The sequence below is a fragment of the Lagopus leucura genome, unplaced genomic scaffold, assembly GCF_019238085.1.
Source record: "Lagopus leucura isolate 7727_CA_CO unplaced genomic scaffold, USGS_WTPT01 Super-Scaffold_100002, whole genome shotgun sequence".
NCBI classification, from domain to species: Eukaryota; Metazoa; Chordata; class Aves; order Galliformes; family Phasianidae; genus Lagopus; species Lagopus leucura.
The window spans coordinates 70,099,238-70,112,298 of record NW_024962263.1 but is presented as its reverse complement, the minus strand read 5'-3'; the positions used below and the strand labels follow the sequence as shown (position 1 = coordinate 70,112,298).

General features: G+C 40.6%; 1 protein-coding gene across 1 annotated transcript in view; it reads left to right on the top strand.

Moving 5' to 3' along the window:
- STK3 (serine/threonine kinase 3) overlaps nucleotides 1-13,061 on the top strand; it is a 77,574-nt gene that overhangs the window by 2,293 nt on the left and 62,220 nt on the right. Inside the window, exons 2-4 of the mRNA XM_042869673.1 lie at nucleotides 5,627-5,707; nucleotides 6,131-6,259; nucleotides 7,703-7,817. Coding sequence (XP_042725607.1) covers nucleotides 5,627-5,707; nucleotides 6,131-6,259; nucleotides 7,703-7,817 — 325 coding nt within the window. The remainder of the gene's footprint in view (nucleotides 1-5,626; nucleotides 5,708-6,130; nucleotides 6,260-7,702; nucleotides 7,818-13,061) is intronic.

Below are 13,061 nucleotides of genomic sequence, written 5' to 3'. Positions count from 1 at the left end.
TGTCCCCAAGTGTTCAGCTTAAGCCCCCCTTCTGCAAGTGCAGATGGAGTACAGATGACTTCTTGTGGGCTGCATGTTTTCGGTGCTTTCTTTGAATGCAGCAGTGACTTGGCATGGACACAGCACATTTTCTTGGAAAAGCAGATGGGATCACCAGGTGGCTTTGTGTCAGTGCCTGCTGTCCACAGGAGCAGCTTCTGAGAAGCACCTGTTGGGTGATGTGTGCTGTGTGAGACATTTGTCTGAAGGCAGCAAGAATTTCACGCACACGTGTCAGAGCTTCTTAAAATCTCAGTTCTTTTGCAGGTGAAAGGCATTTATTCCCACTTTCCCTGTAAAGGAACGCATGAAAATTCTGGGTAGATGTTTGCAAATCTCTAAAGCAGGTTTTCAGAAGTTGCTGTGCTGGTGCCTCAGCGACAAATCAGGCCATTGTAGCTTTCAAATGGGAACGGTATCAAACTGGAAAGGTTTTCTTGCTTGATCAGTGTGGTGCAGCAGTAACTGAAGACTTCTGAGGAGTGGTTTCAGAATAATGGTTACTTCTTTTGAAAGAATAACTTAGGGTGGGCATTCTGATTTGATAGTAGTTGTCACAGTGTTTGATGCCAGGTGTTCCTTTGCATCTGAATCTCACATCTGTATCAGATGTGTTCTGTAGCTCCTTATTAATTCTAAAGTGAATGCTCTTCCTATAGTCGGTTACAAGAAGTGACTGACAGTTGTTTTAACTGCAGAGTCTGCCTTTGAGTTGTTTATAATTTGTCCCTGCTATTATCATTGCATTTTTCTGTTTATATTGACATGCTCATGTAACAGGAAATGGCTTGCTGGGAAAGGAGAGACTGAATTCTATCAAATACAAAGCTTTTAATCTTATTGGTCTCCTGCCCACCACTGCCAAGTAAAAGGCCTTGTAGCAGTCATGGAGAGCGTTAATTAAGGCTTTCTAGTAATTTGTCTTAACTCAGTCTAAATTTCACTGAAATACACCCGTGTTTTGTGGGAAGGGAAAAGCTTGCTTTTAAAGTATGAAATGTGTGGAAAAATATGTTGTTATTAACATTCGTATGGAGGGACATTAAGTTCATATGGATGTCTTGAAAATGGTAAGACATGCAAATTTGCTTGGGTTTTATTGATAGAAAATGAAAGGTAAGTACACAGTATAGCAAGGTAAACTCTCTAAGACTTACTTCTATTTGTGTGAACAATGTAAAGCAATGTTAATATCTCAAGACTTTCATGTGCCAGTGCTATTTGTGATGACTGCAGTGATTTCTCTTACTATCTTCCCTTGTGGTGCATCCATACAATTGATGCCAGCCATTCTTTTTGAATGTTTCATCGTGCTGATTCTTCTGCAAAATAAACCACATATTCATCTTTCTTGGAGTAGTTCTCCAGTTTTCCCTAACTCATGATGGTAATTGTTGGAGCTGTATCTTTAGTCTTGCTTTATTTTTCTGTTAGCGTTCAGTTTTTTACTTTTACTGTAATACCTACCTTCGTAACACATCACCAGTTTGTTCTGTAAAATCTGTATGCTGTGACCATAGGACACTAAAATCATAGTTCTTTTTCAGGTGTTGATGGGAGAAAATCTCGCACTCTTTGAGGTCCCAGTTGAGATTTTTCTGATGTTTATGCTGGAATGGTAGTCATGGGTAACTCTGGCTCAATCTTTTTCTTCCATTTAGTTGTTTTGTTGGAGTACTTCAATGAAGTTTGAGATTCTAGTCATGCTAGTAAGTATGGTTGTTGTCTCCCATCACCTGGATTTATGGAAGTAAAATTCTTAGAGTGCATTCTTCTTCTTCAAGAAGCCAGGCCTGATGCAGGGAGTCAAACCTGCTTGGAGTGAAAAAACCCTTCTGACAGCTCTTGTCCTAGACCTGCAATTGAGTCTGTCCTGCTGCCTGCAGGAAGAGTTCTCCTTCTGGACATCCATTGAAATTTCCCATAATCACTACCTGATGCTTGTGGACTCCCTTCTGGGGTGATTTTCTCCCCAGTGTTTATAGTTACCATCTTGTTTAGGCTTTCTCACAGTTTATACTGTGACACCTGTGTCCTGTGGCCAGTGTTTCTGTGTGGCTGATGTTCTACTTTAGCACTTGTAAAAGGAAAGGGTTTGGAAGGGAGAGAAACTGGAGCTTTTAATCTGATAGTTCTTGACTGGTTTGTCTGTGCCCCCACCGTAGCAGGGAGGCATTTTGTTGAGTGCATAGCATTGACTTGTAGTGTAGAACGCCTTAATGCTTCAGAAAAAGCAGTGATACTTCTCAAGTGTTGGGCTCAGTGTCATGTTGTTTGCCTTGTGCACAGAGGTGATGCTGTTGGGCTGGACAAATGGCAGGAATGGATGCACATGGGCTGATAATGAAGTCTCAGATGTTTCTCCAGCCATAGTTTTATTGCTTCTTTGTAAGACTGGCGATATTAACTCTTAATTAATGTTAATATCTCTAGCCCTTTTCTTCTTGTATTCTACCTTGTGCTTTACAGCCATAGAATCATAGAATTGCAAGTTGGAAAGGACCTACAAGATCATCTAGTCCAACTGTCCTCCCACGACCATTGCTACCACAAGCTACTAAACCATATCTCGTAGCTCCTCATCCAGATGCCTCTTGACATAACAGCTTCCATCTTCCTCCATACTTCTCCCTAAGTTTTCAGAAGCGCTCTCTGTGGCAGCCCTTTCAGGCTATATCAAGTACTCCTGTTTAATGTTTTCTATTTCTAGAAAGTCAATAGAACTCCCAGCTTTTAAGCAGTTTGAGCCATTAAGATCTTCCTGTGGTTCAAAGAGCTGCAGCATTAATACAACTGCCTGCGTACCGGTCTGAGTGTCTGTACTCCTGCAGTATCTCTGTGAAGCACTGTGAAGTACTTTGAGCAGTGTATTTATTGATAACATTCTGAGATTAACATGTCTTTCTACCCCTAAGTGGGTTTGGTGTGTTTAGCAGTGCTGGCGTTCAGTTCTCTTTGGTCTGAGAATGTTCGTCAGAGTTGAATAATGTGAAAATAAATTTAAAACTGCACTGTTTTTTTCAGTCTCCAAAGTGCCTTTGTTTTTGAGATATTGTTTTGTTCAATCATGGCCAGCTATAAGCTGTTTCTGTAGCTCTTGACAAGCAATGTACTGCCATTAGCGGTGCTGCTGAAAACCCTTTGTCACTGAGCATATCACAGAATCATAGAATCCTTTGGGTTGGAAGGGACCCTAAAAGGCCATCTGGTCCAACTCCCCTGCAGTGAGCAGGGACACCTACAGCTAGAGCAGGGTGCTCAGAAGCCAGGCAGCCACACCTTGAGCGTCTCCAAAAGTTGAAGAGGTTTTCCAATAACCTAAAGTTCTCTTTCATGAAGCAGGATTGATAAAACAGGTACATCTAGAAGTGGGACATTTTAAGACCTCTTCAGAATGTGCTTCAGAAAGTATACCCTCCTGCCTTTTTCCTATTTAGGAGAGCACTGTTCTTTGGAGCAGGTGGAATTGTTTTCTTCTGCATTTTTAGAAAAGGTCACTGTGGTGTTTGTTTTTTTCCTTACTACTAAAAAACTGCAGTCCTTGCTCTGCTCTCTTGAGTATGTCTTTTGTTGTGCAGCTCTTTGGTCAGGTAACAGACTCAGCAAATGGTCTTGGTTCTCATTTTTTGAGGCTCTGCTGACAGTGTTTCCATTGGTGGCAGGCTAAGAATGATTCTAATAAACGTTCTTCTGTTAGCGCTGCCTTTAAGGATACAGATAACCTGTACAGAGTTTGGGGATAAGGAGGAAAGAATTTGAAACAAAAGAATCGAATAAATTATTTCTTTAATGTTTGCCTGCCAAGTCTTCTTCCCTTCTGCTTTATTTATTTGTTTTGTTACTGCCTATATGCTTTCCTGTAGGACTTGATTCCATCTTCCTGCTTTCTGGTCTCTTAACAAGCAGAGAGAATGGAAAAAGAAAGCATAGCACCGTGTTCCTGTGTTTGATTTGTAGGCTGCTTTTGCAGACATTCTTTAGCTGCTCCCATCTGATTTTTCAGCTGTTTTCTCTCTATTCCTGCGTTCTGCTCTACCTTCATAAGGGAGGTTTTTATTCTGCCTTCTGTCACACACTTTCCAGCTTCCTGCCTGTTCATTGTAGCTAACTGTGTGGGCTTTACTGCAGTTGAGCCGCCTTGCTTTAGCAATGATGGGTACTTTTGCACTCATATTGCTGCTCCATCTGTCGCAGAGTTGCTTGCTATATAAATCTGTGTAGCACGCGCACACAGTTTGCTTCCCTTGTTTAACACTGCATTACTGTGCACTCATCCGTGTTCAATTTTTCCTCTTTACTTAGAGGATTAGCATTATGTGTCCCTTTTGACTTGGGAATTATTTTACCAACCACTTCATTTATTGAGTTATTCTTAGTTCTGTGAATCACAGAAACTTATCTTTTTATAAGAAGGAGTTGCTTTTGAATGCTGTTCTTATGTTATGCTTGCCAATCTGTTCTGTTGGTGTGCTCTTCCCTTTCCCTGTTTTGTATTCATTTCCAGTACACTGTCACAGGATAACATATTTTCCATGAGGTCTCAGTGATGTGCAGTGCTTCACAGCTTCTCTCCTCAACGTTTTCTCCTCCTGCATATGGAATTATTGGCTATATCTAGCACTACAGCACCAGCTATTCTCAGCTTGTCTCCTACTTTAATAGTACCCTTGGCTACTATATAGAGTTAACTTGTTACTCCAGTCTTGTAGAAGAATTCCCTGTAACTTTCAGGATGAGAGATTTACACATTGCAGCCATGCAATCTCACTGCAATATCTGGGTGGTTGTATTTGCCTGCAGTATGTTCAGTGTCAGCTTCATCAAAGGCTCGCAGCCAGGTGGTGTTCTTAGATCTGTGAGGCATCTGGGGGCTGGGGAAAGGCTGGGATAGGCTGTAAGGAACAAAGGATGAATGGTGGGAGTGGGTTGGTGGTGCAGAGGTGACAGTGCAATGCAGAGCGATTTGAAACTGTGAAAGAAGGCTGGAGGGGAAAAGAACTGCACCAACAACTCTTCCAAGAGTTGGAAATGCAGTGTTTTGCTACATATATGTAGCTGAGGTGCTACCAAGTGCTTCTAGAGTCATCCTGGCTTTGGGTTCTGTGTTTAGCTTGATGTAATCCACTGGTTTACAAATGGCATAATTTAAAAACTGGAAACTTCAGGTGGGTGAAGGGTTGGCTTATACTTTCATGGACACTGGTGTGGGATACTTCTCTCGGTAATGACTGTATGTTTGCTGGCTTTTTGATTAAAGGTGTGCTTTGGTGTGTTCTTGAGCTGTTTCTGCTTTAGCAAAGGAAACAGATTAGGCAGTAAATTTGTCCCACGCTGCTTTGAGTTGAGCAAACATCAGTGAGAAAGCAATAATGACAAAAATAGACAATGCAACAGTACAGTACAGTTGTCCATGTTATAAGGCAGTTGATAGAATTCTGTTACTGTGTTCTAATTAGTCATTTTATTTTCATTGTGGTATATTTTTCCTTGTAATCCTTTTCTTACATCTGTTTACTTGTGTGAAAATTTCCTCTGAGTTCAGTGCTTCTCTTCCACGAAAAATAAGTGAGCTTTGTCTTTTTTCTAGCAAACTGAAAAAGCTCAGTGAGGACAGTTTAACTAAGCAGCCTGAGGAGGTCTTTGATGTTCTGGAGAAACTTGGTGAAGGGTAAGTGCAGCTATTTATGAGGGGATGGGAGGAGAGGAAGGCAGTATATGAAGCATGTGTTAGAATATTAAGTAACAGAGAGAATGACTGTAAGTGTCCTAAGGAGTGCCTTCTCTAGACAACTTTTGATAATAAGGCAAATCAGTGAGCTTCCATGCTTCCCCAAATATACTTTTGTGCTTTTACTGTCCCTCAGTTATTAAGTCAAAGACATTTGTGATTGCATGAAAATGAGGTGTGCTACACCTTGTCAAAGATTTGGTATTTGAATGCACACCTTTGCTGAGATCCTGATACAAATGAAATATTGGCAGCCTGGGAAAAACCTCAAACTTTTGCTGCATGAACACATGACTTCTGCATACTAGAAATGAGAGGCAACTTATCTTGTAAGAAAAATAATGTTTTGAATCCCTCTTCTAGGTCTTATGGTAGCGTGTTTAAAGCAATACACAAAGAGTCTGGACAAGTCGTAGCAATTAAGCAGGTCCCTGTGGAGTCTGACCTTCAAGAAATAATTAAAGAAATCTCTATAATGCAGCAATGTGACAGGTAGGTGTATCAGTGTATCAGTTCTCCTCCCATTCTAAGACTTAAGTGAAAATGTATTTATATTTGTAATGTTTTGTTAATACAGCTGAAATATAGGCAGCTGCCAGCTTTTTTATGTGGAAAATTAAAGCAGTCTGTGTTGAACAGTCTGTGTAAAGGAACTGCTCTGAAGATTGACTCCTATCCTTAGCTTGAGCTGAAGGAAGTATACAGGTAGTGTACCTCATAGAGACTGTTAAATGAAAGAAGTACTTACATTTGCTTAGAATTCTCCATGCTTGCTTTGTTTTACTTGCATTGGCAAGCCCAGAGGCTAATATTTCCTGTATACCTGCTTAGGCCATGTGAATTCTGAATTACCTGTTTCTGAAGACCAGTAAGGACATTCTTAGAGCAAAATTAATAGCTGCCCATGAATTTCCAAACTGGTGTTCTGTCATCAGCTTTTTCACACAGCAACACACCTTTGATAAGTTAGCAATTTTCTAATGGTTCTGAAAGTTGGTTCCCTTACTCTTGCTGAAAACCAGTGTGTCTTTAATATTGTGTGAATGGAGGCCTCAGCATCAAGTGTTGGCAAGAATGTAGAAATTTATTTCTTTCCCCCAACCTCTTTAAAGTTACTGATAATTTTTGTCTTTTCTATTTTTGGGTTAATCTTAAGATGGTGGTTACAACTTTTCAGTCAGATTTGCTAGTGTGTTCATGGCTGATCAGCGTTATGAGAATATTGTTTGCAACTTGAAGTTTAATTCTCGTTGGGAGAAACTTTTTTCTTTAAAATATTGATTACTCTTGTCACTAACTTAGTGAACTGTACTGCAGCAATAGGTCTGTTGTTTCTCAGTTGTTCTTGCTTTTGTGCTGTGGTGGTGTTGAAGTTGTCTTTAAACAGGAAAAGAGGAGAAAGCCCTTGTTTGGTGGTAGTACATGAGGATGGGCTGTCTTTGTGTTTTCTAAGTCACTTGAAAGGAAAAGCCTAGCACGTATAGCTAACTAGGACAAGGCTATAACTAAACGTGAACAGTGTTTTGAGATTGAGTAGCTTTTGCTGTCTTGATTATCTTGTCCTGATCAGTATGAATACACTATTTTCATTAATAGCTAGCTGCTAACTTTCACAAGACAGTCACAAAAATCAGTGGGTTTTGTCAGAAGTAACAGTAACTTTCCTAACTCAAGGAATTGAAAAGGAGCAAGATCACCAGAAGCTTGTGATGTGTATGGCAATATCTTTGGCATTTCATTAATTGGTCAAATTTATTGTTCTAGCAAGGTATCAGTTAAACTAACTGCAGCTTTAAAATGTATTTGATCACAGTTGCATTTTGGCTGTTTGCCTTTTCCAAACTAATTTTTAACAGTATTTGTGCTGCTTTTTTTCCTTCTTTTTCCATTCAGAATTCATATGTTTAATTATTATCTTTTTTCCTTTCTGTCTAGCCCCTATGTTGTCAAGTACTATGGCAGCTATTTTAAGAACACTGATCTGTGGATTGTTATGGAATATTGTGGAGCTGGATCTGTTTCAGACATAATTAGACTTCGTAATAAAACGGTGAGTTTCCTTCAAAAATGTGTAACATTTATTAACATTAAACTGTGAATTGCGATTAGAAGCTTGAATAAAAGAGATGTGAGACAAGGTTTTGGCTGATGCCAAGAGGTGTACTTTGGCCTTGATTGTGCAGTTGCTCTGTGTGCGTGTTTATTCATTTTTCCTTGGTGTGTGATTGTAAGTAGTAAAAAATGCATCTTGAAATGTGAAAGTCCTGTAATCTTCGTGAAAATTACTGCTGTGTAAAAGGCAAAACTGTATGGCTTCTTCCACCTGACAGCCTGTCAGCAGGCCATTTAGCATAAGCATGACATGAAAGCTGGCTCAATATTGACTTGCTCCTACTCAGTAATTAGGGAGCATGAAGAGTAATTGTTATTGTTCAGAGAATGAGAGTGGAAAGGCATACTAGTTAGGGAATGTGAGAGAGAACTAAAAGGCAGAGTTGTTAGGAGGAGTTGCTGTGGGCTTATAAGAGCTATAATGAAGAGGAGGATGCAGACCTGTAAGGAACAGGTTTTGGTCTGTTTCCCCTTTCCTCCCCCCCCCCCCCCCCCCCCCCCAACTGTTTATTTAAAGGTTCTGTTGTAGATGTCCAATAATCTTTAGTTGCTTTAAGGATCTCCAATGATGGCCTGTAATAAAAGATATTCATTTAACTGACGTCTACTGTGAGATGACACTGATTTTTAGCTTTCTACATGTTGTCAGTATACTTGTACCACACATGAGTGGGGGAAGAGAAAGAAGAAGAGAGTGTTTAGGCTTAGAGAGGGGGAAAAAAAGGTTATAAGGGAAGATGGAATTGGATTTGTTAGGAAGTAACGTCCAGTATAGAGGGAGCCTTGGTGGAAAAGATAGAGCACATCAGGACTGCTGTGTTGAACTGATGACTGTGGAAAAATAAAAAACAGGAGACTGCATGGATCAAATTCCTCCATCTTTTATAACTACTGTTCTTACAGTTTTTTGTTATACATGGGTTAGGAGAGTCCCAGAATGGTTGAGATTGGAAGGGACCTCTGGGTCCATCCTGCCCAAGCTCTGCTCCATCAGGGACACCCAGAAGAGGGAACCCGGGCCCATGTCCAGGCAGCATTTGAGTTGCTCCAAGGAGGAAGCTCTGCAACCTGCCTGGGCAGCCTGTGCCAGTGCTTGGTTGCTGTCTTGGTAAAAAAAGTGTTTCCTGATGTTCAGAGGCAACCTCCTGTGTTTCAGTTTGTGCACATTGCCTCTTGTCCTGGCACTGGGTACCACTGCACGGAGCTGGGCTCCGTCTTCTCTGTGCTCTGTCTTCTCTGTACCCTGTTATGAGATATTTATGGACATTGGTGAGATCCTCCTGAACCTCTTTTTCTCCCAGCTCTCTCACTCTCTCACCACAAGAGAGGTGCTCCAGATCCTTCAGCATCTTGGTGATCCTGTGTTGGACTCTTTTCACTGAGCTCCCCAGTACATGAGAGACCTGGATGCAGAGTTAAACCTGGTAATCCAGGTGCAACCTCACCAATGCTGAGTAGAGAGAAAAGTTCACCTCTCTTGACCTGCTGGTAATACTTTGCCTAGTGCAACTCAGGTTACCACTTGCCTTCTTTGTGGCCTGGGCATGTTGCTGACTCATGTTCAGTGTGGTGTCCCTGGGACCCCCCAGGCCTTTCTCTGCAGAGCTGCTTTCCAGTTGTGTGCTCCTAATGTGTGCTGGTGCCTGGGGCTGTTTCTCACCAGATGTGTGACTTTACACTTCTTGCTGAAGTAGGTGAGGTTCCTGTCAGCCCATTTCTCCAGCCTGCTGAGGTGGCAGCCTTTGGTGATTCAGCCATTCCTGTCAGTTTCAAGTATCTGCAGGGGTACGTGGAAGGGGGGATGTGGTAGAAAGTTTAGAAAACCACGAGTGGCACAAAGTGAATAAGACGTGCTTATGTACTGTTTGGTTAAAGAAACAACAACAACAACAAAGGATCACTTGTTTAAACTGAAAGCAAACAATTTTTCTCTGCTTGTGGAAATTTTTTCTGTGTCCTCTGTGTAGATATAGAAGATCTTATAGGTTTTACCTTGGTTTTTCAAGAAGAGTTGAACCAGACCAAGGAAAAATGATTACTGTAGAATGAGTATTTAAATACCTGGAGCTGGAAATTCATATCTTTGCTTACAGAAAGGTGAAACAGATGGTTATCACTGTTTATATGCTTTTCCATCCTGTAGGCCACTCAAGAAGAAAGACTGCCAGGCTACATAGAACTTTTATTCTCCCTTAGAATACTGGGTGTTCTGGTACATAGAGTAAGAAAAAGTACAGATGGAATAGGCTTGCAGGATCTTTGGGCTTATTTGAATTCTATTGCTCTACTTCCACAGACGTTTCATTAATAATTTTAGCATCTCTATCTTACATGGAACAAATTCTGAAATTTGAATATCGGTGAGTACTTGTTCTGTAGATACTGGTGAGGGTTGCCATTCAGTCTTCTTTGTTGTATTGTTAAATACAGAAAGTATTCAGTATTCAGTGTTCTGCCTGCCAAGGCAGTTCAGATGGATGACAATTGCTGTTGTATCTGTGCACTGAATTTGAAACCCAAAAACTTGCTTGAATTTGCATGTCTTTATGAATGTTTTGTATGGTGATCTTGTGGAAAATATTCTTGTCACAAGAACAAAGAACTTGAAGTGGCTCAGTTTCTCCTGGCAGGCATGTTGGTGGTCTGTATCAGTTGTTACATGAATCTATCAGCCTGTGCCCTTGTACTGCGAGAGCAAGAATTTAACTCTGCAATTTGTGTGTTCTTTAAAGTATTCATTTTTCTACAGGTTAAATTTTAACATGAGTCATTTTCTTTCTGCTGTGCCTAGTTAGTGAGTCAGAAGTAGTTGCTTAAATTTGCTTAAATGCCTTATTTTAAAATTACTTTTCACTTTGCAATTCTATTTGACCTCCTTGGCCACAGTCTCAGGCCAGTTCAGTAAACCACTGTATTACTTTTCTTATAAAATTAGCTTTAGTTGTTTATATTGTAATTAACAGTACCTGAAAAAGTTATCTTAGTAACTCTAAGGTGGGGCATGTTCCATTCTGCAAGTTAAGAAAAAGAATAAAACCACTTTAAAAAAAATAAAAAATAAAAAATAAAAATTGAGAAACAAACACATAATTTATACTCTTAGTTTTCTGAAAGGGTGATCAGATCACCCAGACTACTTTATAGATATATATATTTTTTTTAATTACATAAATGAGGCTTGAAGTCCTTCAGCTTTCTATTGCTCACCTTGATATCTTTCTCTTTAACGAAAACAAGAAGTGGTTTTATTGTATTTTTGTTTTTGGAAGAAAAGAGAAGCATTGTTGCTTGGAGGAGGGAATTGGGGAGGGAATTGATTCTTATTTTGTCAGAATGCATATTGAATAGCCTCAGGCACCTGGGGGCATGTGTTCTTTAATTTCCCTCAGCTGTCAAATGAAGACTATGGCTGAACCAAAGAGGATTTTTTCCTATTTCTCCATGCTGAATTAAAAAGGAATTGAGGAAGAGAGACCTGAAGTACATAAGAACCCTTACTTTACTGCAGTAATTATTTAAAAATAAGAAAAATAAGTCATAGGAAAAAGTAGGAGTCTCCTCATGTTTGGAGAGGAGACCTGATTAAGCGTATGTTCTTCCGTCCAGATCTAGGAATTCACCAGATCTTCATTTTTCTGTAGCTGTGTTTCTTTTCTTAAAGTTTTCTTCTTTTACTAGAAAGTGAACAGTACTGTGCTTTGCTCTACTGGATAAGAAATGAGGAAAGCAGAACAAAAGTAAGCTCTAACTGTTTGGTAACCTGAGTGGTACAGCTGATACACTAGAGGGAAGGGATGCCATCTAGAAGGACCTGGAGAGGCTTGGGAGGCAGGCCCTGTAAAGTTCAGCGAGGCCAAGTGCAAGGTCCTGCACCTGGGTTGGAGTAATCCCAAACAGATAGAGAATTGCTGGAGAATATCTTGAGAGCAGCCCTGAGAAGAAGGATTGGAGGTGTCAGTTGGTGAAAGACTTGACATGAGCCGTCAGTGTGTGCTCATAGCCCAGAAGGCCAACCGTATCCTGGGTTGCATCAAGAGAAGCGTGACCAGCAGGTCAACAGAGGTGATTCTGCCCCTGTGCTCTGCTCTTGTGAGACCCCGCCTGGAGTACTGCGTCCAGTTCTTGGGCCCCTGACATGAGAAGGACATGGAGCTGTTGGAGCAAGTCCAGAGGAGTGCAATGAAGATGATCAGAGGGCTGCAGCACCTCCCCTACGGAGACAGGCTGAGAAAGCTGGGGCTCTTCAACCTGGAGAAGAGAAGGCTCAAGAGGGACCTTAGAACAGCCTTCCAGTACCCGAGGGGAGTCTACAGGAAAGTTGAGTAGGGACTTTTTGGAAGGGCACGTGGTGATAGGACAGGGGGAAATTGTTTTAAACCGAAAGAGGGCAGATTTAGGCTAGATATTAGAAAGAAATTCTTTACTGTGAGGGTGGTGAGACACTGGAACAGGTTGCCCAGCAAGGTGGTGAATGCCTGCTCCTGAAAGCATTCAAGACCAGGCTGGATGGGCTGCAAGCAACCTGTCCTAATGGGAGGTGTCCTTGCCTATAGCAGGGGATTGGAACTAGATGTTCATATAATACCTTCAGAAGTTGAGAAGGTTTGGAATGAGGACTGGCCACGTAGCATCATGTGTTGTGTCTGCAGTGTGAAACATTGTCTTCCCCTGTTTTCAACAAGACTCAGTTTATAATATTAATCGTGATCACTCAGTGAGGAATCATATACTCTAGTAAAATACTATATAACTCGTTATCTCGTGTATATTTGCCAAAATACTGAAGTTGCTCTGAAGACAGTTATTTTCACTCAGATTTCTGACCTTCGTCTTCCCATTAAAATAAATGCTGGTATTAACTAGTTGTGTATATTGCTATGAATATATACAAATCACGTTTAAAGAGATCTAGCTTCCTAGATGATTTCTGTAGTTTCCACCTAGATTGCTTTAGGTAGCTGCCTGAGACCTTTGAGATCCATTTTGTGAGCAATCTTAACATCACTGGTAAGCGTATAATATTAAAATGCTTAGCATCAGGTAATTCATTGGTTTGCATATTTTTTTTTTAAATATGCTTCTTGGAAGAAAAATTACAGAATGCTATTTCAGTTCTAATGGCAGCATTTGCTGAACTCTGTACTAATATGTTCCAATAGTATATGTACTGTATAGTTTATAC